The sequence below is a fragment of the Scylla paramamosain genome, chromosome 34, assembly GCF_035594125.1.
Source record: "Scylla paramamosain isolate STU-SP2022 chromosome 34, ASM3559412v1, whole genome shotgun sequence".
Classification (NCBI taxonomy): Eukaryota; Metazoa; Arthropoda; class Malacostraca; order Decapoda; family Portunidae; genus Scylla; species Scylla paramamosain.
The window spans coordinates 9,237,166-9,261,039 of NC_087184.1; the positions used below are offsets into that span (position 1 = coordinate 9,237,166).

The 23,874-nt window shown below is 40.4% G+C and overlaps 1 protein-coding gene and 1 long non-coding RNA gene across 5 annotated transcripts in view; one reads left to right on the forward strand and one right to left on the reverse strand.

Moving 5' to 3' along the window:
* Positions 1 to 23,874, forward strand: part of LOC135090127 (uncharacterized) — a 183,977-nt gene that overhangs the window by 66,566 nt on the left and 93,537 nt on the right. The window lies entirely within an intron of this gene.
* LOC135090125 (hemicentin-1-like) overlaps positions 1 to 23,874 on the reverse strand; it is a 303,061-nt gene that overhangs the window by 51,287 nt on the left and 227,900 nt on the right. For both annotated transcript variants that reach the window (XM_063986500.1, XM_063986501.1), the window contains exon 6: positions 19,711 to 19,860. In XM_063986500.1, coding sequence (XP_063842570.1) covers positions 19,711 to 19,860 — 150 coding nt within the window. The remainder of the gene's footprint in view (positions 1 to 19,710; positions 19,861 to 23,874) is intronic.

The following is a 23,874-nucleotide window of genomic DNA, read 5'->3' on the forward strand; positions in this document are numbered from 1 at the left end:
TCTTATGATGATCACTTCGTATTCCTCCTCCTCCTCCTCCTCCTCCTCCTCAGGAAGTGAAGCCAAATACAAAACGACGTACAATGGTAAGAAAGGCGAGCTTCATGTTGACAGTTATCTACATCTCAGAAAGAATAAGCTTGCGAATAACGAAGCGTGGACTGTGAAAAAAAGATACGGGCGTTGTTATTTCCACAGAGTTTGACCAAAACAGGCAATACAAAAAAAAAAGTACAGGTGGTAAGAAATGCATGCTAAGAAATGCATGCTAGTCGGTTTTTATAAGATCATTCACTTTCAGATATGAGGAAATAGTTTTAACTCTGTACAACTCGCTGGTCGTCCCCGTCCTGAATAAAATGTGGGATTCTGGTCATCTTACTGCACAAAGGTTATTAAAAATCTGGGAGGTATATAACGTCGACGAACTATATTCACTTTCAAATACGAAGAAATAAGTTTAATTCTATACTCTCTCGTTCGTCCCCATCTTCACTACAACGTGGAATTAAAAAACCTAGGAAGAATATAACGATTCCCAGGTTACGCAACATAAGAGGAACGCCTTCAGGATCGTATTCTCTCACACTATATGCAGACCAACAGGAGATGAAATATTTAAAGTCTATATTACCAAGGGACTCAGAAATACAAATCCGGATGAATTCTTATCAGTTGATCGCGCGTAAGAGTATGGAATGGCCTGGCTGCCTTGGAGCGTCGCTAACTCAGGTGCAATAGAAAGTTTTAAAATTTGTCTCCATAAATCCCTTGAACGTAATCCCCTCCTGACACTGTTTGTTTCAGACTAAATCGCGTTTTTGTTTTATTTATCATTTACTCATTTTTATTTTCATTTCATTCATTTTTTACCTATTTTTTATTTATCTTCGTATTAGTTTACTTATTAATTCATTTGACTTTTTTCTCATTTTGTTTTTACTTCATTTCCTTTCCCTATAAACAAAAAAGGCAGCGCAGGGAGGGAAAATTTAGTGACGCGCCTGAGTAATGCACGGTATCCAGGATGAAAGGGAATCGAACCCCCGCTCACCCCAGTCTTCTGTCGCGGCAACCTTTCCTGTTTATGCTTTTATTTTTTTCTCCATCACCTAATAATCTTGGGAGGGAAAAATCTCTTGATGCTTGTGTTCCATTGTATTCTTCTGTAATTCCCCTCCTCCTCCTCCTCCTCCTCCTCCTCCTCCTCCTCCTCCTGCTCACATATGGACAGCTCGGCGTGAGGTGCTGGTGTCCACTCTGGCCTCGCGGGAAATGGAGTGTCACAAAATACTTTCTTCCATATCTCGAAGACGCCCACCCTCCTAAAGAGAGTTTCATTGTCATCGAGACGCTTCCGAGGGCGTGAATCAAGGGCGCTCTTCACACACCACCTGCAGGACTCACCGTGACTCTCTCTCTCTCTCTCTCTCTCTCTCTCTCTCTCTCTCTCTCTCTCTCTCTCTCTCTCTCTCTCTCTCTCCTCTCTCTCTCTCTCTCTCTCTCTCTCTCTCCTCTCTCTCTCTCTCTCTCTCTCTCTCTCTCTCTCACACTGTAAAAAAGGATGTACCAGGAAGAGAGGAAGCCTAGTCGGTACTTTCAAGCCAGGTTATACCCACAAAGCCTCGTCCACCTCATAGCGCACGTGGGCAGAACTTAATTACCGAGTTATTCCTGCGTCCCAGCTTCAGGAGCAGAAGGAGAAGGAGGAGGAGGAGGAGGAGGAGGAGGAGGAGGAGGAGGAGGAGGAGGGTACACGCCACAGAGTAAACAGACATAAGTTAATTGGATAAATGAGAGAGGAACAAGGAGGATGGAGCGCGTGGGGAGAGCCAGTTATGAGTGAGAGTGAACACTTCGCAGTAGAATGAAAATAGGAGGAGGAGGAGGAGGAGGAGGAGGAGGAGGAGGAGGAGGAGGAGACCTGGAAACGGCGTAGATGTGAGAATATTTTGGAAGGTTTGTGAGGTAAGTGGAAGAGGAGGAGGAAGAGGAAGAGAAGGATGAAGAGGAAATTGAGGACTAAAAGGAGGAGGAGGAGGTGGAGGAGTAGGGGTAAAGAGGAAGAGGAGGATGAATCTTGCCGAGCGACGCTGTGTTTTGCTTACGCGTGATGGAAACGAGTCGAAATGAACCAGGATTATTTTTTTTTTCTTAGTGACGGTTTGTCCCTTAATTAACTCACTCACTCACTCACTCACTCGCTGGCTCACTCACTCTTACGCTTGCTCTCTCTTTCACACACGATAATTTCCTTACTGGTTTTCCTATTCGCTTGCTCATTTCCTCCCTCTATCTTTCTCTTTCTTTCTCCCTCACTTGTTCTGCTCTCTCATTACTTTCCCTGTTAAGCTTTTCACTCGCTTGTTCATTTTTTTACTCACTAATCTTATTTATTTTGCTTGTTATCTTTGTCCTTCCTTTATCATTCCTTTCCTCACTTACTCATTGTCTTTCTTTCTACCATTCTTCTTCCATCCCTCAACAATTTTCTTCTCTTCCTCACTCATCACTTACTCATTGTCTTTCTTCCTACCATTCTTCTTCCATCCCTCAACAATTTTCTTCTCTCCCTCACTCATTCATATAAGTCCTCAAGAATTATGTTCTAATGCACGTATAGAAAGAAGTCTTTACACCTTCGCTTCTAATGACAGTAAGAAACTTGTTACCCACGTGCTTTGAACAGTGATGGGTGAGTTGACTGATCCAAAATAAAACCAGAAACGCCAAGGAGATAAAAACTACTCGATAACTCCTTTCAGCGGCGTGCTTGCAAAATAGACATAACCGCAAAAATAGACATAACCGATTGAGTCTGCAGAAGGAAATTGTGAGTTACGAATGATTGAATGAATAAATATTAGATGCAAAGAAATGTAGTAAATAGCTATATATAGTTTTTTCTGCTTTATACATTTCCTTGCCATTCTTTGTTTTAATTATTTATTCGTAAACAGTAGAGGGTTTATATTATACACACCAATTTCCTCACTAGTTTTATAACATTTTGCTCATTTTCTTTGTCTCTCTACCTTTCTGTTTGACTCCCGCCCACATTAAGGTGGTGTGGATGAAGGGACGTCAGGCCAGAGGAAGCGTCGCTGGTGTTTGTGAGGTGCTGGTGAACTGTAATACACGTCTGCAGAGTATAAAATGATGGGGTGTTTGATTGTAATATAGATGTGTTGCAGCTATGAAGTTATTGCAGTGGAAGGGTGAACGTGGCGCTGATGATATTCCTTGTTTCAAATGGTGGCAACGAAAAAAAAAAAAACGTGAATATAGATGTCGCAGTTATTGAGTCCTCACAGTGAAAGAATTAACGTGGTGGTGACAATATTCCTTACTTCTAATGGTTAAAAAAAACAATTAATAAAAAAAAACAGAATTAAACAGAACATAATGGAAGGTAGCACCACCACCCCACGCACAGATGCAGACTAAGTCCAGACGTATTTGCCAAGCTTCCCTGCCACTGGACCTTCACGCTACTTACTGGTCGAGTGATGAATGGCTGTGTTTGTGTGGGTCACTCCTGGAGAGTCTCAAGGGTTTGATTTAAGGGCTACGGTCTTCGAGTGTCGAGGGGTGTGTGTGTGTGTGTGTGTGTGTGTGTGTGTGTGTGTGTGTGTGTGTGTGTGTGTGTGTGTGTGTGTGTGTGTGTGTGTGTTCATAGCAGCAAAGGATACTTACACGTAGCCACCTGGGCTGGAGTAATGAGAGCTGTGTCTGCCGGGCTACGGGAACTGAAGTGTGAAAGTGAAAGCCCGCAGAGAGAGAGAGAGAGAGAAGAGAGAGAGAGAGAGAGAGAGAGAGAGAGAGAGAGAGAGAGAGAGAGAGAGAGAGAGAGAGAGAGAGAGAGAGAGAGAATGTGGTTAAATACTTTGATGTGTAGACGTGGCTTTGTGTCCCCATATAATACAACGGGACTCCCTGACGTTTCCTTTACAGCCCCGCCAGGCGCCTCACAGGGAGGGGAGAGGATGAGTAAAGAATACAGTAATGCGCGTCTTATTCCACAGTGCACGTGAGCGGTATGGGTGGCTCGCTCAGCCCTGGATGTGTGTCAATTATTGTAAGGAATGTCAGGGAAGAACAGAGGGACATGATCTTCAATAGCACAGAACTGAGAGAAAGATGAAGGATAGTCAACTTAATCTAACTTTTCCTAATATAAGTTAATGTAACCTAACCCAGTCCAAACCAAGCATATCTAACCTTACCTAACTTATCGTATCCTAACCTAGACTAACCTTACATAATCTAACCTGACTTAACTTACCTTAACTAATTTGATCTAACCTAACCTGAATGAACTTACTAACCTAACATAATACAATATAGCGTAGCATAACCAAGTGAGCTTATAGAAAAGAATCATGAGTCATGTTAGGTTCTTAGAAAAAAAAAACGCTCATAGCTTGAAAATGAATATAGATTGGGAATAACCAGAATTTTTTTTCTATTATATTAATTTCCTCTGCATTTTTGTATGTTTTAGGGTTTTATTCCTAACTGTGAATGTTGCATTTGTGAAATTAAACATGAAACGAGATCACTTTATTTGCAGCATCGAAAACTTGTAAGTCAAATGTATAGTGAGGAGCGGCGCGTTCGTAACCTCTCACGCCGGACGGGAGGTTGTCGAGCAGGAGCCGCGGGGTTATCAGGCGGTCCCGGCACGAGGCAGTCACACGTTTAGCGAGGTAATTACCGTAAACACTCCGCCAACACACCAAAGAACCTTAAGGCAAACTGTCGCCGGGCAAAGGAACGCCGCCTTACATCCACCGCGACATACTGCGCCATTGTAAACACCGCGGGAAACGGCTCCAAAATGGCTCTACTCGGCGCATGGCATAATAAAAGGATATTAGCTAGAACCTGAAGCAAACTAATTGAAAATAAAGGAATGACTCTGGATTTTTACCAATATCTTCCTGTGAAATTGTGAACATCGATGAAGGTATTTCCTTTACTGCTGATATTTTCGTTAGGTTGGATGGATACATTGAAAATCATCGTAAATTTGAGCGAAAAGAAAACTGTGGAGCAAATGAACGGCACTGTATCTTCCCCACAAGTGACTGTAACGCTGTAAACACCGCTGCAAACCTTTGTTGAATAAATAAACATTACAAGGGACGCGGCTACATATCGTGGAATCTTGCTAAAGAAAAATTAAGCGATAACAAATACTGCATCGCCTCACTTTGTCAACAACAGTTTGTCAAAGGTGGGTAAACTCTTTGAATTGTGTCTTTGCTCAATAAACACTATTTGTCACACGGATGAACAAATGCATGTGGTGGAAATTCATGTAGGATGAAAGCGAGCACACTCAGTATATCCTCCTCTTTTTGTCACCAGCGATAGAAATGTCGCAGTTTACTGAGATAGACACTCGTAGGTGAAAAAAGGAAAAAGTTAATAACAATACTCGTCACGGGCAAAAATAAATAAATCTGTGATGAAAATTCGTGAAAGCTGAAACGCATTCACTGTATCTCGTATTGCCAATGACAATACAACTGTTGCAGTTTACTGAAGTTACATGAAAAGAAATGTTGTCCTTGTTGATATGCAGTACTTGAAACATGGATATATATATATATATATATATATATATATATATATATATATATATATATATATATATATATATATATATATATATATATATATATATATATATATATATATATATATATATATATATATATATATATATATATATATATATATATATATATATATATATATATATATATATATATATATATATATATATATATATATATATATATATATATATATATATATATATATAACGAATCTTCATACAAACTAATGGTAATAAAAAACAGATAAATATATAAATCTGAAGAATCTTAATACAAACTCATGGACATTAAAAAGAAAAAAAATAATACCGCATCGGTCTTTTAATATCAACCACCGTAGAAACATCGTGGCTCGCTGAAGGTTACAAAATTTATGCTTTTGGTGAATAAATGAACATGACTCACCGCTACATAAATCACTACTATGAAAAGAATATTAGAGCAAGCCATAGGGAGGCGAAAGGAAACCTTGTGGACAACCAGGTTACGTTACAGTAGTTCATTAAAGACTGATGGACGCTGAAAAATGTATGGGATTATTATGTGACGTACTGCTCAATGGTTTACTTTAATGTGAACAATAATAAACACCGCACTCGATCTACTTTACATTGTTGACAACGGGGCAAATGTCACGGTAGTTTATTAAAGATAGATGAACACTGAAAAATGTATGGGGCAGATTATTTAGCTCACAGTGAAATTACATATTCTGATGGAGGGAATGTGAAAGACAAAGACTTGCGAGTTTAAATGGAAACAGCGCACTATATACTTTACTTCCTCAGTGTGGAGGGCAATGGCACAGTAGTTTGTTAAAGACAGAGAGACTGGAAAAAAAATGTATGGGGAATATTATTGGACGCGCAATGTAGTGACATATTGTGATGGGAACAGCATGAAAGGCAACAGTTGGTTATATAGGGGAACACAACATCTGTCTGATACTGTCGACCGCGATGGAAATGTTATGGTGGTTAAGAAAATATAGACTAGAAAAATGCAAGGGGGGAATGTACGCCGGTAAATAAATAACGAGTGATGAAAGAGAACTAACAGTAAACATTGAGATGAGGATGAGAAAGAGCAAGACTGCATTTGCCTTGTGTATTTAGGTAGAAATGTTAGAGGTTGCTGAAAATACATAAGCGTCAAAAAACGGTAATCCGATGATGAATCTAAAAGTGAACTCGGGACAACTGTGATGAGAGCAACAATACGTCTGCCTTGCATGGAAAACAGCGAGAGGAAAGTTAGTCTGTTGAAGACACGTAAACATTCTCCCATCACACAAACACGCAACAACAAAAAAAAAAAAAAAAGACAAAGAATCTAAAATATAACTCGTGATAATAATGGAAAAGAGAACAACAACATATATGTTTCACATTGCAAATAGCGAGAGAAGGGTTAATCTATTCAGATGCAAAAATATTCTTCTCCACCCCGGAAAAAGTGATAAAAAGAATCTAAAATCAAACTTGTGATGGTAATGGAAAGGAGAACAACATTTCATAAGCCTCGCACTGCCGGAAGCCATACAAGTGTTAGCGTTCTCAACAGATACATAACCGTTAAAAAGAAAAGGATCTTTCTCTTAATAAAAAGAAACTAAAAGTCAACTCGTGATGAAGCAAGAGGAGCTACACAACATCTATATTACTTTGTCAAGGAGGATGAAAATGGGGATCAAAATGTTGTAGTTGGAATCGTTTCTCTGGCAAAGTTTTCTGGCATTGGTAAATTTGTGGGTTTTTATCTTTTTTCTTATGTTGCTGCTTTCGGCAGTGAATAAATAAAAGAAAAAAAAATAGGTAAAGCTTCTTAATGTTAGACAAAATATAAATCGAGGCACTTGTATTGAGTAAAGGGAAAAAACAAACTAAACTGAAGGAGGAACAAACCAACAACACAGCATCCACCTGCCCATTATTGACAGAGGCAAAAATGTCGGCAATTCATAAAAGGTGAATTAAACCCTGCAAAATGTATCGAAGGGGAAGAGACTCGAGGCTTGAGTGAAGGGGAGGACTGAACTGATAACTCTGGGTCACTTTGCCACGGGGGAGAGAGAGAGAGAGAGAGAGAGAGAGAGAGAGAGAGAGAGAGAGAGAGAGAGAGAGAGAGAGAGAGAGAGAGAGAGACAGAGAGAGAGAGACACCACACACACGCAGACGGATGATGTAAATGAACAGAAGCGAAAAGGAAATCTGAAACCGTGCCATGCCATTTGGTCTGCTAGATGCGGTTTAGTTTTAAAAGTAAATGAGCAAAGCACGCTGGGATAGAAATGCTGGGAGGCTGAATACTGCAGAGAGAGAGAGAGAGAGAGAGAGAGAGAGAGAGAGAGAGAGAGAGAGAGAGAGAGAGAGAGAGAGAGAAATGAAGACATGCCATAAAAAAAGGGTAAAAAAAATAATTGTAACAGGTAATAAAGTTGTAATGATTTAAAGAATGGAGGAAAAAAAGTATCATTAGAAAATATAAGAGGCGGTGAAGCAGAAAAGTGAAGTTACAACGACGGAACTGAAATGGAGCTGAAACGAGAATTTACACAATCCGCTGAGCTAGAGAGAGAGAGAGAGAGAGAGAGAGAGAGAGAGAGAGAGAGAGAGAGAGAGAGAGAGAGAGAGAGAGAGAGAGAGAGAGAGAGAGAGAGAGAGAGAGAGAGAGAGAGAGAGAGAGAGAGAGAGAGAGAGAGAGAGAGACAGACGTGGAATGAAAATGAAAAGATATGCTATTTCACTTCCACGAGACAAAATAAATTAAACTGCCTCTTTCTCCTTGACAATTTTTGCTTCCTTGCTCCTTAAGGGAAACAGGTTTAGGTGTCCGCAAGAAAAATCAAGGAAAATATCTTAGTTTCCCTACCAATTTTTCATTCTTTATTTTTGCGTTTTTGAAATTAGGTCTGACTTGTGATGTATTTTAATGTATATTTGTATGTTTTTTACTTCATTGATTGGGTTACATGTTAGTTAATTCTCTCTCTCTCTCTCTCTCTCTCTCTCTCTCTCTCTCTCTCTCTCTCTCTCTCTCTCTCTCTCTCTCTCTCTCTCTCTCTCTCTCTCTCTCTCTCTCTCTCTCTCTCTCTCTCTCTCTCCCCCTGTCTTCATCGTCTCTCGTAACTTTCTTTTGTGCTGTCCTTCATCCTTATCTCTATTCGCTCTCTTTCATCTTCTTACCGCCTCCTTGTTCTCTCTCTCTCTCTCTCTCTCTCTCTCTCTCTCTCTCTCTCTCTCTCTCTCTCTCTCTCTCTCTCTCTCTCTCTCTCTCTCTCGTCACGTCCCTTTAAAAGTTTTCACAGGTAATTACTAAGGTGATTCGTTTCTGTTATTGTGTGGTGCTGCCTACATGCACATGGATGCGCGCGCGCGCGCACACACACACACACACACACACACACACACACACACACACACACACACACACACACACACACACACACACACACACACACACACACACACACAGAATCCATTAACGTTGTGTGTGTGTGTGTGTGTGTGTGTGTGTGTGTGTGTGTGTGTGTGTGTGTAGGTATGGAATGGATTAAATGATACACGAACAAAAGATTTTTTTTTCATTTTCATACGGATCTGTTTTTTTGTTGAGAAATCAGCAACGAGTATATTAATGAGAGAGAGAGAGAGAGAGAGAGAGAGAGAGAGAGAGAGAGAGAGAGAGAGAGAGAGAGAGAGAGAGAGAGAGAGAGAGAATATTCAGTACATAGCAAATCAGAAATTCACCTTGTATGATATTCAAAGTTGCTATTTTTTCCCTGAAATTCATGGATTATCTCACCACCATTTCCTCTTTCTGTTTTCCTCCCTCTTCCTCCTCCTCCTCCTCCTCCTCCTCCTCCTCCTCCTCCTCCTCCTCCTCCTCCTCCTCCTCCTCCTCCTCCTCCTCCTCCTCTCGCTAGCAGTAATCACACGTAATATTTTATAACTCCCTAAATTTTGCTGTGAGCGCCAGGTGTTTAATAAGGCAGGGCCCTCCGAGGATATAAGTTCATTAGCAGGTGATTCCCAGGTGACTGAAGCTGCACCTCCACTTAGGCAGCCGATTATGTGCACGTGTGTTGCAGGAGGGAACACTCACACACGGTCCCTCGTCCTGTGTCATTTAGTTTCTCCGTCTCTTTATTCATCCCACACCTCGCTTCCTCTCCTCTCTCAATGGGAAGTCGCTGGTATTCAGAACAAATACAAAGTGACCAAAGGCGGCAAGACACGTTTAGGGAAGCGAGACAAGCAGTTAGCGTGCATGTCGGGAAGTTCGGAGGAGCACTAGCCGTGAAAATAGCGGTGAATGAGTGCAAGGCTGCGGAAGGTGACAGATGAAAGGATAGGAAGCCGTGACTCTAGTCTGCTACTCCTTTGTGAGGGTGTATTCTGAATGTTTCCTTGGTGTTGGGGTTGTGTTCGTGTTTATTTGAGGACAGTGAGGGTTCTTTGGTGTTTATTTCTTGGCCGCTGACTATAAGACTAAATGTTTGTCAAATTATCCAGTAAGGGAAGATAACATTCCGGATCCTGCGATAAGTAGATAGGGAAAGTGTCGGAAGCAATACTGTTATGTTCTCTTAATGTTTCGGCTCCAGGTCTTGCATACAGAGAAGGACGTGTGGTCGATGCGTCAAGAAATGCAACACTCCTGCCATTGTCTTGCCTTCGCGTCACATTTCCGTCTCATTTGTGTTGCCTTTGTCCTGAGCTGAAATGCAGCGAGAAGGGAATTTGTGCGAAGGACCGATGTACTCTCCCTTCAGGTCTGCCAGATGGATCATTGTGTATTTGCATCGTCAACAGAATTAGTAGATTAACATGGATGATTCTGTATCGTCAGTAGAAAGAAATGAAGAATGTACATTGGCAATACATTTGCAGATTTAAGGAGTGACACAATGGCGGCCAAGTTTCAGTCAGATAGCAAGTGATATGTTTGAATTAAGACTTAATTTATTTATGTATTTATTTATTTATCTATTTATTCATTCAATCATTTATTTATTTATTTACTAAGGGCGCTAGAATGGGAAATAAAAGTCCGCTGAGTATACCACCCGAAAATATAACATAATAATAATAATATTAATAATAATAATGATATATATTAATAATAATAATAATAATAATAATAATAATAATAATAGTAAAAGCAGGCCAATTACTGTAAGTTAATTTATTTTTGCATGTGATTTATTTGTTCGTTATTTATTTATTTGTTTTTGTTTGTTCGTGTTCATTTTAGTTAATAGATATCTATTAACTTGTGTGTGTGTGTGTGTGTGTGTGTGTGTGTGTGTGTGTGTGTGTGTGTGTGTGTGTGTGTGTGTGTGTGTGTGTATATATATATATATATATATATATATATATATATATATATATATATATATATATATATATATATATATATATATATATATCAAAGCAACAAGTGACATCTATTTATTTTCTTTATTTATTTATTTATCTATCATGGCAGCAGGTGACATGCAAAGAGAGAGAGAGAGAGAGAGAGAGAGAGAGAGAGAGAGAGAGAGAGAGAGAGAGAGAGAGAGAGAGAGAGAACACCCTAAAGTCTATTGGCAGGAGAGTTGAGCCCTTCCAGTCTTGCTAAGGTAAAATTGAGGCTTAGGGAAGGAAAGACTGTGCGCCATGAATGAAAAAACTTGAGTGAAGGCCGAGCGAGTTGCAAATATTCACTCCCACGCGGCAAGTTTCAGGAGTTGCTGGGATATTTCTGGAAGTACAAAGGTGTATTCTGATTTGGGACATAGAGACGTGGTTAGTGATTTTTTTGTTGTCCTTTATTTTTGTTGGTTTATGCAAATGTAGATGGTGTGTGTATGTTTACTTAATGATGTGGTTTACCTGTCTCATTGTTTGTTTGTGTTTGTCTGTGTTTGTCTGTCTATCTATCTATCTGTCTAATTATATATCAGTTTATCCATCTAATTATCTGTCAGTTTATCCATATACCTACTTGTTTATATATCTATCTATTAACTTGGCTATATATGTATATGCATGTATCTGTGTCTGTCTGTCTGCCTGTCTGCATCTAATGTAATGAGTTAGCTAACTGGTCTCTTATCAAACCATACTAAATTACTTTCACGACCTGCAGTGGCTTCCTGGTGCAGTGTTGGTTTCCTGACCTTCAGGCTGCGAGTTCGATCCTGACTCGAGGCATTTTCTCGGCAGGAGTGGTAGCGCGCTGTTTCGTAACCCTAGTGCGCCGCCATAACTCAATCAATATCCAATTTAGTCTATCCAATTTAGTCTATATAGCCTATGGAATTATCAAGGCCCGTATTTTAAAACGCTTTGACCTTTCATTAAACCCATTTTCAAAGCCTAAACCCATTTTCAAACCCCACAGAGATGATTAGTTGAGTTTTCATTGATGTTTTTTTTTCGCGTCCGATTGATGATGCATGACTCTTACGAAACTCAATCTAGAATCATGAAATCGTCCTTGAAAACGCTGATAACTCCCACAAAGCCGTCAAGTGGTCGTGATAAGGCTCTGAAACGTTTGAAATGAGAACACGGAGCAGAAACCTGAGGCGGCGGCGGTCATTGGGAAGGAGGGCAGTAGGGCGGGAGGGAGGCGAAGGTCAACAGGTGTAAAGGAAAGCTAGAAGGACAGAGAACACAAGTGATGTATTCCATGAAACACAAGTGACAATATCGTAATTGCTTTATGTATTCCGAAGATCACCACAGACATTTACTGGGAAGAAGAAGAGGAGGAGGAGGAGGAAGAGGAGGAGGAGAAGGAGGAGGAGGAGGAGGAGGAGGAGGAGGAGGAGGAGGAGGAGGAGTAGTAGTAGGAGGAGGAAAGAAGGGAAGAGCGAAGTGAAGAGTATTAAAGAACTAAAGGAAGAAGACAATTAAGGAAATAGAGAGAATGAGAACAATAGAAAGAGGATTTTGAAAGAAGAGAAGTTGAGGTGGAAGGATGAAAATAGTGAATGGAACAGTAAAGATAAACAGAGGAAGAGGACAAACAGAGGAAGAGGAAGGAAGTCAAGAGAATGTGAACACTAGAAAGAGAAATCTGGAAGAAGAGGAGGAGGAGTAAGAGTAAAACGAGGAAGAAATTAGTGAATAAAAAGCGAAAGGAAAAAGAATAATCAGGACGAACAGAGGAAAAGGAAGGAAATCGAGACTAAGAATAGCTAAAAGTAAGAAATTGGAAGAAGAAGAGGAGAAGGAAGTGGAGAAAAACAGTGAGTGGAATAACAAGTAGAAGAGGAGTTAGCGTGGCGGAGAAAACAGGGGAAGAGAGAGAAAATGAGGAGACCGAGGACAACAACAACGAAAAAAAAAAAAAGAAAGAAAGATGAAGAAAAGGAGAAAGAGGGGAAAAACAGCGGAATGACAAGTGGTTTGAGGAGTAGGAGGAGGAAGAATATAATGAGGAGGAGGAGGAGGAGAGGGTGAGAAAGTAAAAGAAGGAAAAAGAAAGACGAAAGCGAAAAAGACGCATAAGACGAAATAGACGAAGAAGACGAAGACGACGAAGGAAAAGAAGGAAAGAAGAAAAAAAGAAAAGAGGTGAAATAAGTAGAAGAGGAGTTGTAGAAACAAATAAGGAAATAAAAGTTGTTGTTGTCGCCGTCGTCGCCGCAGGAGGAGAGTAAATGGAAGAAGAGGAAGAGGAAGACAAGGAGGAGGAGGAGGAGAAGGAGGGTGCGCAGAGGGATAATAAAGATGCCGAGAAGATTGAAAAAGGAGGCGAGAGAGTGCGGCACTGGAGTTGATGAAAGCGATGTATGGGCGGGGGAAAGAAAACGGAGGTGGGAGCTGCGGCCAAGGAGAGGGACCCTTCCAGCTGCCGATAATGTAGTGCTTGGGATGGATGACGCAGGGGAGACTTCATTCAAATTTTCCCCTTCGCCATTTTGAGTGATGGTGGCTTTTCCTCTTTCTCTCTCTCTTTCTCTCTCTAGGTTTCTCGTACTTTCCTCTTTTTTTTTTTTTTCTTATTTAGGTCTTTGTTTTCTCTTTTTCCAGTTTTTTTTTTTTTAAACTTTCACTTCCTTCTTTCTTCTTTCTTTACTTCTTCTGTCTTTTTTTTAGTTTCCCGTTTTCTTTTCCTTTATTCCTTTATTTATTCTTTTACTTCTCATTTAATATGTCCTATTCTCTCTCTGTCTCTCTCTCTCTCTCTCTCTCTCTCTCTCTCTCTCTCTCTCTCTCTCTCTCTCTCTCTCTCTCTCTCTCTCTCTCTCTCTCTCTCTCTCTCTCTCTCTCTCTCTCTCTCTCTCTCTCTCATTTGTCCACCTCAATTAACATTGTCAACTTCACGTTTTCTGTTGTCTCTCCGCTGCATTTTCTGTATGTTTTTATTTTTCTTATTTTAGTAAAACGACTGACACGCTACAATTTCAGTTTCTCTTGCTTTCTTTTCATCTCGTATATAATTCTCTCTCTCTCTCTCTCTCTCTCTCTCTCTCTCTCTCTCTCTCTCTCTCTCTCTCTCTCTCTCTCTCTCTCTCTCTCTCTCTCTCTCTCTCTCCAGGTCACCGCATATGATTTTTGTATTCCTTTCCTTTCCTCTCCTCTCCTCTCTGTTTTTCTTTCATTGTTATAACTTATCTTGCTTATTCCTCCTGTACTCTCATTTATCCTTTCCTTCTTTACTTCATTTGCTTTATCTCTGTTTTTTTCTTGCATTACTCCTTTCTTGATGTTTATTTTTTCTTCTCCCTTTTTTATTTTGTCACGCTTTTCTTTCCTTTGGCTTCTCTTCACTCGGTGTGCATCCGGTTCTTAAATATACCAGCGTTCCCCCTCTCCTTTATCATTGCACCTCGTTTTCTTTGCTCGGTTGCATTTGTATCTCATTGTTATATTGTTGGGTTTTTTTTTTCTTATTACATTACTTTTCATTGTATTGCTTTTCTTTTTTTCTCTTGTGTTGGAATGCTCTTTTATTTATTTATTTTTTCATATTATTGCATTTTCCTTGTTCTGAGACGTTTCCTTTTCCTTTGGCTTCCTTTCCTCATTACATTATGTTACGTTTTATTTATTGATTTTATTTACGTTCTGGAAGTTGTAAGAGCGTTTTTTCTTTAATATTATTCCTTTCTTGAGCATCACTTTTTCTTTTTTTGTTATGATTTTTCCTTTCCTGTGTTTTTGTTATCATTCCTTATATTAATTTCCTCGAAGCGATACTGTTTTTCCCCCGATCGCTAAAACCTTAAAGATTTTTTTATCCATTTTCTTTGTGCTATTACGTTTTCTTTCCTTGATTATATGTTTCTCCTGCTCTTTTTTTTTTCATTTTTATTTTATTATCTGACGTTCGTTGATTTTCTATATATTTTGAAGTCGTAGATGCCTTTTTTCCTGTATGTATTTTCTTCTTCATGGCTTTGTATTTTCTTTGTGCGATTAGTTCCGTCTCTGTTTTCTTTGCTATGTATATTTTTCTTTCCATTTTCTGTTTTCTTCCTGCTTCCCTCAGTGGGACGGGTAACTCACACAAACCTTAACAAGCTCCACATGACCTCGTTAATGTGACACCGAAACTCAAGCAGCTTATGAAACCTTCTTACATTTTAGCCACATAAAGCTACAGTAAGAAAACGGAACATGGGCTTGTTTAAGAAGAGGAATACTGCGTTAGATTCCAAGGGGCACGTTAATTGTAGGTGAAAAAGGGTTATTTGTACCTGGATAGTTAATGATAGGTAATGATGCTCACCTGTTTTCTTTTGCCAGACACACACACACAGGTAATTGATGTTTAAGTTGTATTATCGTGTTTGTATTTTTCCTCACTTAAAGGTGGAATGGATGTTGTGGTTGTTGTTGTTGTTGTTGTTGTTGTTGTTGTTGTTGTTGTTGTTTGTTAGTTTGCTTGCTTGTTTTTTGTTTGTTGTTATTATTGTCTGTTGGTTTGTTTGTGTGGTTATTTTCTTATTATCAGTAGTAGTAGTAGTAGTAATGATGACAATGAAGAAAAATCAAACACATCCACTCAGCAGCATTGAAAAGTTGCTACAAAGAAAAGAATGTGGAGGCTTGCACCGCGTGATGAATTGTCTTGCCATGCGTTGTAACATCAGTAATGAACAGTATTACCGATTTTTCTCTCCCGTTTTTGCGTTAACGTTATTTTCTTTTCCTTCTTGCAGCATTCCGCGTGGGTTGTGAGGACGCCTTATTTTTCTTTGCTTATTTTCATACGTTCGACTTATCAGAACAAGAGCTCGCTGTTTTTTCTTGCATGTATTTTATTTCCTTGATCCTTTCCTTAATACTTTCACGCGTTATGCATTTTTATATACCTTAGGGGAGAGAGAGAGAGAGAGAGAGAGAGAGAGAGAGAGAGAGAGAGAGAGAGAGAGAGAGAGTTTTATTTTTTGTTTAAGGGAACTACTACTACTACTACTACTACTACTACTACTACTACTACTACTACTACTACTACTACTACTACTACTACTACTACTACCACTAACAACAACAACAGTAACAAACTATTCGAGTATATTTGAACGAATGATTGAGTCAGTGTGTGTGTGTGTGTGTGTGTGTGTGTGTGTGTGTGTGTGTGTGTGTGTGTGTGTGTGTGTTTTCCTCAGACCAAACCCCTAATAGGCCAGAATGGAAGCAGCACAGGTAAAGGCTTAGGACACCAGGTACCTTAATTGGACGTAACTAATTGGCACACAGGTGTTTCAGGTGGCCCGGGGTTCGCCACTCACCTCTCATTGTTCCCTTGGCACGTGCTTTGTTCATCTCTGGTACTAATGATGCTGTGGTGCTGCTGGGGCTTCCTTCGGCTTCCCTTGGCTTCCTTTGGCCTATTTGTGATTTTCCTGTGACTCCCTGAGCATTGTAAAGCGTTGGTCTGGATTTAGCGGTGCTGGTCTGTACTTGTGCTATGTTGGGATTCAATGGGTTTTACTGTGCTTTGGTATGTTTAATTGGGCCTAATTGGGTGTTTTACTTTTCCTGTAAGCTTTAGTAGGCTTTATTTGGCTTCACTCGTCTTCACTGATATTATTTTGGATGTTAATGGGTTGTGTGGTTTTCGGAAAGCCTCGCTGTGCTTTACGGTCTTCGCTTCATTGTGTTCGTGTGCTTCGCTAAGTTTCATTAGTTTTTTTTTTATTTATTTTTTTTGTTTGTCTTTACTGAGCTTCTTGAGGCTTCGTTGGGCTTTACTGTTATTTATTGAGCTCCATAACACTTTTCAAGGTTTAATTTTTTGGTCTTATATCGTTGTCGGGTTTCGTTGGACTTCTTTACGTTTTTCAGAGCTTCATTTGTCTACTTTCTTTTCCGTCGGGCTTCATTGTGATTTATTAAACTTCCTCGAGCTTCACTTTACCTTATATTTATTTAGATGACTTTGGGTTTCACTTATATACTAGGCTTCTCTACGCTTCGTTTTTCAGTTGGGCTTCAACTGAATCCTTTAGAGCTTCACTGGACTTGGATGGGCTTCGTTGTTGGGGCTTCAATGAGATCCTTGAAATTCCGCGGGACATGGCTGGACCTCGCTATACGGACAAACCCTTTCTTTATCATGGTACGGAATAAAGTTTTTCTCTTTTCTTTTTTCTTTTTTTTTTTATCTCCCTTCATGTCGCCAGTGTGGAAGTGTTTCGGGAAAACTAATTAAAAATGCCAAGGAGAGAAATATTCTTGTTCAGTTTCCCTTTTCTCTTTTCATTTTTATTTCTCTCTACATGAGGCAAGCGTGTTTTTAGATCTTAAGGTGAATCTCTCTCTCTCTCTCTCTCTCTCTCTCTCTCTCTCTCTCTCTCTCTCTCTCTCTCTCTCTCTCTCTCTCGTGCTAAGCGTGTTTACGGGTCTTGTTTTAGCTTGGAGAATTATTAACTGGAAATTGTCGCTCCTCGGTGACGTAACTAGGTGTGGCGTGTCCTCGCGTGGAACATAACAGAGAGGTAACTAGTTTTAGAGCAGTATGATGCTACTCTTACCACCACCAACACCACCACAGCAATTACTACTACTACTACTACTACTACTACTACTACTACTACTACTACTAGGGGGAAGAAGAGTAGGGAAGGAGGCAGGATTGGTAACGCTCAAAATGAAAGAATTATGTTGCCGAACAAAATTGAGTGGAAAAGTGATGGTGACGGGCGTGCGTTAAGACGGAAAAAAAAAAAAAAAAAGTTAGAGCAAAAAAAGTACTTTAGGTTTTTTTTATTAGGATACTTGTAGTAGTAGTAGTAGTAATGATGGTAATAATAATAATGATAACAACAAACACCGTCCGTTACTCATTAGGTTTCGTTATTTCCTAAGAGACGCTCACAGTTTTTTCCTTTACTTTCCTTTACTTTCTGGCGTGCACGGCGAGGGCGTGGCCTCGGCTCTCGGCCTTGATTAAGTCACTTTGAGGCGCCCACCACTTCACTCAGCGCGGGCCCCGGCACGGTACACACCTCCGCCTACTCTCTCACCTTATCTACCAACTTTCTCACTTATAACTCCCGTCAGAAGCAAACTTTCTCTCAGTTCCTTAACCTTAAAAGCAAACTTTCTCTTTTCTCGCGTCGCTCCCTGAACAGCCACTCTTATCTCTCACTCATTCAGGAAAGAAGTGGCGGGAAAGATCTTTGTTTTCCTTACTCTTCTAAACGTACTGTGTTGGTTTCCCCCTAACAACGGCTTGATGAAATTACCTCAGTTTTATTGAAGTGTCTCCTAACCATTTTCCCCTCATCTCACGTCCCCTCCTCCCTCATCTCTCTTCCATCCACACCCCTCACCCATCATCCCTCACCCCCACATCCCCTATTCAAGCCGCAGCTCACCACACATGCTTTCCACCTGGCCTCCTCTCTTGGGCAACGTACCTGGTCTGTTTTGACTCTTCCTTCAAAGTTACTCGCCGAACCTACACGTGCTCTACACATTTATCATGGCGAACACTTGATGCATCTTCCACCTGTCACCTGGCCTACACGTGCCTCTTCCACACTTGTTACCCGATCCACACGTGTCCCTCCCACGCATCTCAATACACGTACCGGAGAGAGGTTGGAGGGGAGAAGCCTTGCCCTTTTTCTATCTCAAGTATTTAGTTCAGCAGATACAGTGGTTGTAGATTAATAGTTTTGGTATTCTTTCTTCCCTGTTATTTAGTATTGGCGCTTATGTCATCTGTGGTGTGATGTTTGTAGTTCGATGTTTTTTTTTTTTTTTTTTTGTGGCAATTGGTTCTTTTCATGTTTTTTTTCATTTTTTTTTTTTTTTTTTTTTTTTGCTGTTTTTTCAGCTGATTTCTTTTGGTACTTGCTCTCATTTAAATCTGGTACTTATTTTTACGGTATTTTTTGGCGTTTATCCCCTGGTACTTGTTCTTTCTTTGTAATGATGGGCTCTGTAATGTCCCCGCTATTTGTTTTCATGTAATTTCAAGACACTTTTCAAACTTTGGATAATCTTATGGCTCGTTTTCGTTAGGGTCGGGACTTCAGTGAACCTTTTTTTTTTATTTATTTATTTATTTATTTTTTTTTTGTTTTTTGCTGCCCTTGACCAGTACTCCTCTTGCACAAAAAAAAAAAAAGTATTCCTTAGTATGTTATCAGCTGTTTGTTCTGGTATTTTACTGTTCTGGTAAGGTCCCTCATGTGATCTGGTATTATGCTCTGTAATCAACTGGTATAATTTTCCATGCAGTCTGGTGTTTCTTACGCAATTCTTATGTAATCTGGTATTCATATTCTGTGATTTCCGGGCATCTGTCATCATGTCATCTGATATTTACTCTTCTTATGTGATCTGGTAATCTTTCTTCTATAACCTGGTGTCTTTGGTATGTGTCCTCGCGTGACCTCACAGATGTCCTGCAACTCCTCTCACCTGTCCCCACCACGTGTGCCTCACCTGCTGTCACGTATCACCTCCACCTCACCCCTCCACTTCCCCACCCCATCACTGGTGCATCCCTCCATTCCTACACTCCTTCACTCTTCCACCCTTCCATTCCTTCACCCTTCCACTCCTGCACTCCTCCACTCCTGCACTCCTCCACCCCTCCACCCTTCCACTCCTCCACTCACCTTCCTCCGTTGGCGTTGATGGGCTCCATGTCGTGCAGCCAGGTGATGGGGCCGGGAGGGCGGGGGGCGCCTGTACCCAGCACGTGAGGAGCAGACGCGATCCCGCCTCCACGTACACTTCCGGGGGCCCAGGGATCACCGCCCCCCCCACTGCCGAAGGAGAGAGATGCGATTAGCAGGTGGGCGGGAGGGAAAAGATGGCAGCGTGATAATGGCGGTCACTGCTGTGAATAAAATTGCCAGGACTGTTTTTATATATTTTTAGGAAAGAAAATTGTTTAGTAGTGGAGGAGGAAAAAATAATCTGAGCCTTAGAGAAGGGAGGAAAGGGTGGAGAGATAGATGGATGGATGGATGTAGAGAGTAAACGAGAGGAAACGAGAGGAGGAAGGGAGGAGATAAAGGAGATGAAAGAAACAAGAGAGGGAGCGAGGGAGAATGGAAAGGAGATATAGGGGAGGAAAGAAACAAGGGAAGGAGGAAGGGAGGAGACGAGGAGAAGAGAGGGAGAAGGAGGAAAGAAACAAGAGACGGGAGATATATAGGGAAGAAGAAAAGAAACAGAGGGACGGAGGAAAGAAAAGGATATAGAGGAGGAAGGAGATAGGAAACAAGAAACGAGAGAGAGAGAGAGAGAGAGAGAGAGAGAGAGAGAGAGAGAGAGAGAGAGAGAGAGAGAGAGAGAGAGAGAGAGAGAGAGAATGCTAAAAGAAACAGATGGGGAAATAAAGAAAAGGAGGAATTGAGGGGACAAGAGAGGGAGAAAGGGAGAAAGGAAAGGAGGGAGGGAAGGAGGGAAAGGGAGAGGGAGTGTGGGTCAGATTTTTGGTTCACGGTAACATTTCAACAATTAGTTTTGAGGCAGGAGTTCAGTATTACCTGCAGGCGTGCACAGGTAATGGGTGGGTATGGGTCACTTCACTATATTGGGGCGGGGGGTGGGGATGAGGGTGTCGGTGCTTTGTTGAGGTCAGGGACAGAGTGAGTGGAAGGGAATGTTATTTTCATCGGTTACTGAAGTGTTTGTAATTATCTTTCGTATTGCTCTTCACTTTTCAGTTTCGCCTTTGTGTTACAGGAAGGCTGCCGGAGTGAAAATTTTATAGGTGTAGAAGAAAAAATAAACGTGACTTTTTTTTTTTTGCCCTCCTTGAGTGAATAAGCCTGAGAAGTGCTTGAAATTTCGTTCTGTGTTTTGTTCCTGTTGCGTTTGGTGTAAGAGATTCTTCCTTCTCCCCTCTGACTCATTTACTGAATGATCCATTGTTTCTTTCATCCTTCCCTCCTTCCTCCTATTTTCACCAGTTCTTCTCTATTTTCACCAATTTTTCTTTATTTTCGTGGAAGATATATATATATATATATATATATATATATATATATATATATATATATATATATATATATATATATATATATATATATATATATCCTTGCGTGGTGACAAGAAGACTGGCACAAGGATACAAAAATCTAAAATTGTCGTTTCCAGTAAAGGCAATCAGAAAAGATTTCACAGTTGTCAGTTTATTTCTGGAGACATTTCAATATTCCTATTTTGAAATAGTTCGCACACTTCTCCAAAAAAAGAGTTTTCAGAATTTACCGGTGAAAGGGATGAGAGTGAAGACACAGACAGGGAGAAATGCACACTTCCAGAGCTGACCAATGAAAGGAATAGAAAAGTAAAGAAACTGGGAAGCTTGCATAAGTAAGGCGAACAGTGAGGAAGCGTGAAAATCTTGCATTAGTGAGGTGAGCAGTACAGGAGTGAGTTTTGACAGAAAAATCGGTAAATATTTCTATCCCCAAAACCCCCAGAATATAAGCTTAAATCCACTATTCCTTTCCTTTCAGTCTAAAGTCATATGTATTGTGCAACATTTCGCTGGTGGTGCCTTCAATGAAACTATCTACAATAAAGTTAGAGGGAAATGTTAACAAATTTATATATAACCCAACTTTTCTCTGGTACCTTGAATGAAACTGTCCACGATGTAGTTCGAGGAAAATGTTTGATCTGTTTTGTACTAAAGTGTTTGTGTTTTGGTGTGTGCGAGCGTGTGCCGGTCAGGGAAAAGATGAAGTGTATCGTATTTGTGATTTGCTTTCATTTCCTTTGAGGTTGGCATTTATTTACAGCTCTGGTATTTCTCTCTCTCTCTCTCTCTCTCTCTCTCTCTCTCTCTCTCTCTCTCTCTCTCTCTCTCTCTCTCTCTCTCTCTCTCTCTCTCGTTTGTGTTTTTTTTACTTAATTTCTTTATTTGCTTATGTATTTTTGTTTATTTATTTATTTATTTATTTATTTTTTGTGTGTGTTCAAGAGTCTCACCAAGGACTAAAAAGTAATTAAAAGTCTGCTTAATTGTGATCCCCCCAAAAAGTGAACAGAAAAAAGGCTAATTTACTTATCTCTTACGTTCACTCATTCACTCATTCATTCACTATTTTTATGTAAATTTTGTTACGTTCGAAATTAGCTGTTGTTTTCAACCTATTTTTTTTACTGATTTATTTTTTTATTGTGCATGTCCAGCAGTGTGTGTGTGTGTGTGTGTGTGTGTGTGTGTGTGTGTGTGTGTGTGTGTGTGTGTGTGTGTGTGTGTGTGTGTGTGTGTCATCGTCATCAACATGTTTTTACCGTTACTCACATTATTTTTTTTTTTTTGCTTTAATTAATAGTGAATAAGGACTAATAAAAAAAGAAAAAAAGTAAAACACATGAAAATACGCTTGCCAAATTCCTGATTCCCAAAAATGTTAAACAGAAAAGTTTCAATTGTGATTCGTGCCGGGGTGTTTAGAGAAATCTGAAAACAAGAAAAAAAAGGTGGTTTTTTAAGAGAAATAAAAAATAAAAAATATATTGCTGCCAGAAAGTTCAGCAGACAAGCATTTTAATTTTGATCAGTTTTGATATGAAGATCGTTGAAGTGTGTGTGTGTGTGTGTGTGTGTATGTAGAGCAAGTAGCGCCTGTAGAGGACTTCAAGTAATGTGGCAGCACTCACCGCGGCGCTTGTTAGTTAAGGGCTCCTAACACTGCCCTGCCCCGCCCCGCCCCGCCCCGCCCTACCCCGCCTCGTCCCACCGTCACGCTTCACATTGGAAAAAACGTGATTTTCCACGAGTAGGCCAAGCTTTTACTGAACGCTTAACTCATTGCGTGTGACATTAAATTAGTTTCCGCCTGATAATTACTCCATTAGAGCCATTAACTAAACATATCCATTTGAAGGCCAATCCAGTTTACGATGGGGAAAAAAAAAAAAAATATTAACCGTGTTGCAAATTATATTCATGAGCTAATTTGCCTCAGAATTAGGGTATGAAAAGTGAAACCTGATTTGGTGTGTGACAAAAAAACACTTTTCCGCACTCCCGTGATATGGCGTCCGGCTCTCCTGGCTAATGGAAGACGTAATTACCTGTACGGGCCGGCTTTTTGAGGTCACCAGGTTACGAGATTGCTAATTATCGCGCCGGCAACGTGTGGAGAAAGCAGGTGAGGCCGCGGTGGTCTTGTGGCGACTTGTGTGTGTGCAAGGTATCTATTGCTGGTGCCATTGTTGCTACTACTGCTACTACTACTGTTACTGCTACTGCTATTCCGACTGCTTCAATTGCTTCTCCTCACCCTCCTCCTCCTCCTCCTCCTCCTCCTCCTCCTCCTCCTCCTCCTCCTCCTCCTCCTCCTCCAAGTCCTTCTCTAGCTACTCCTCCAACTCCTCCCCCAACTCCTCCACCATCACCTTCTCCTCCTCCTCCTCCTCGTGAGGGTAAAGCGTAGAATGAAAGAAGAAGGGAAGAACAAAAAGGACACAAGTAGAAAATACTCGTTCCGCCTTGGTTTTTATTTTTTGGGGGAATTCAGGTTTTGTCACTGCATTTTATAAGTTCGTATTCCAAACCTGAAATGTTAGCATGTCAGTTTGGGCTCAGATTATGTGGTTTTATGAAGTTTTAGGAACGTTCTCTAATTAAAGTCGGTGAGTTATGGATTGTGTCCAGCAAGATCCCCAGTTACAAAAAAAAAAAAAATCAATTAAAGAAATGAGTTCACCAATGAGCCTCTTTACTTTACCATTTGGAAAACTGCTTCATTAAAAGTAATCAGTGAAGCTTCACCTGATTCGCTGAAATCCACTGGTTCATTTCCTGCTAA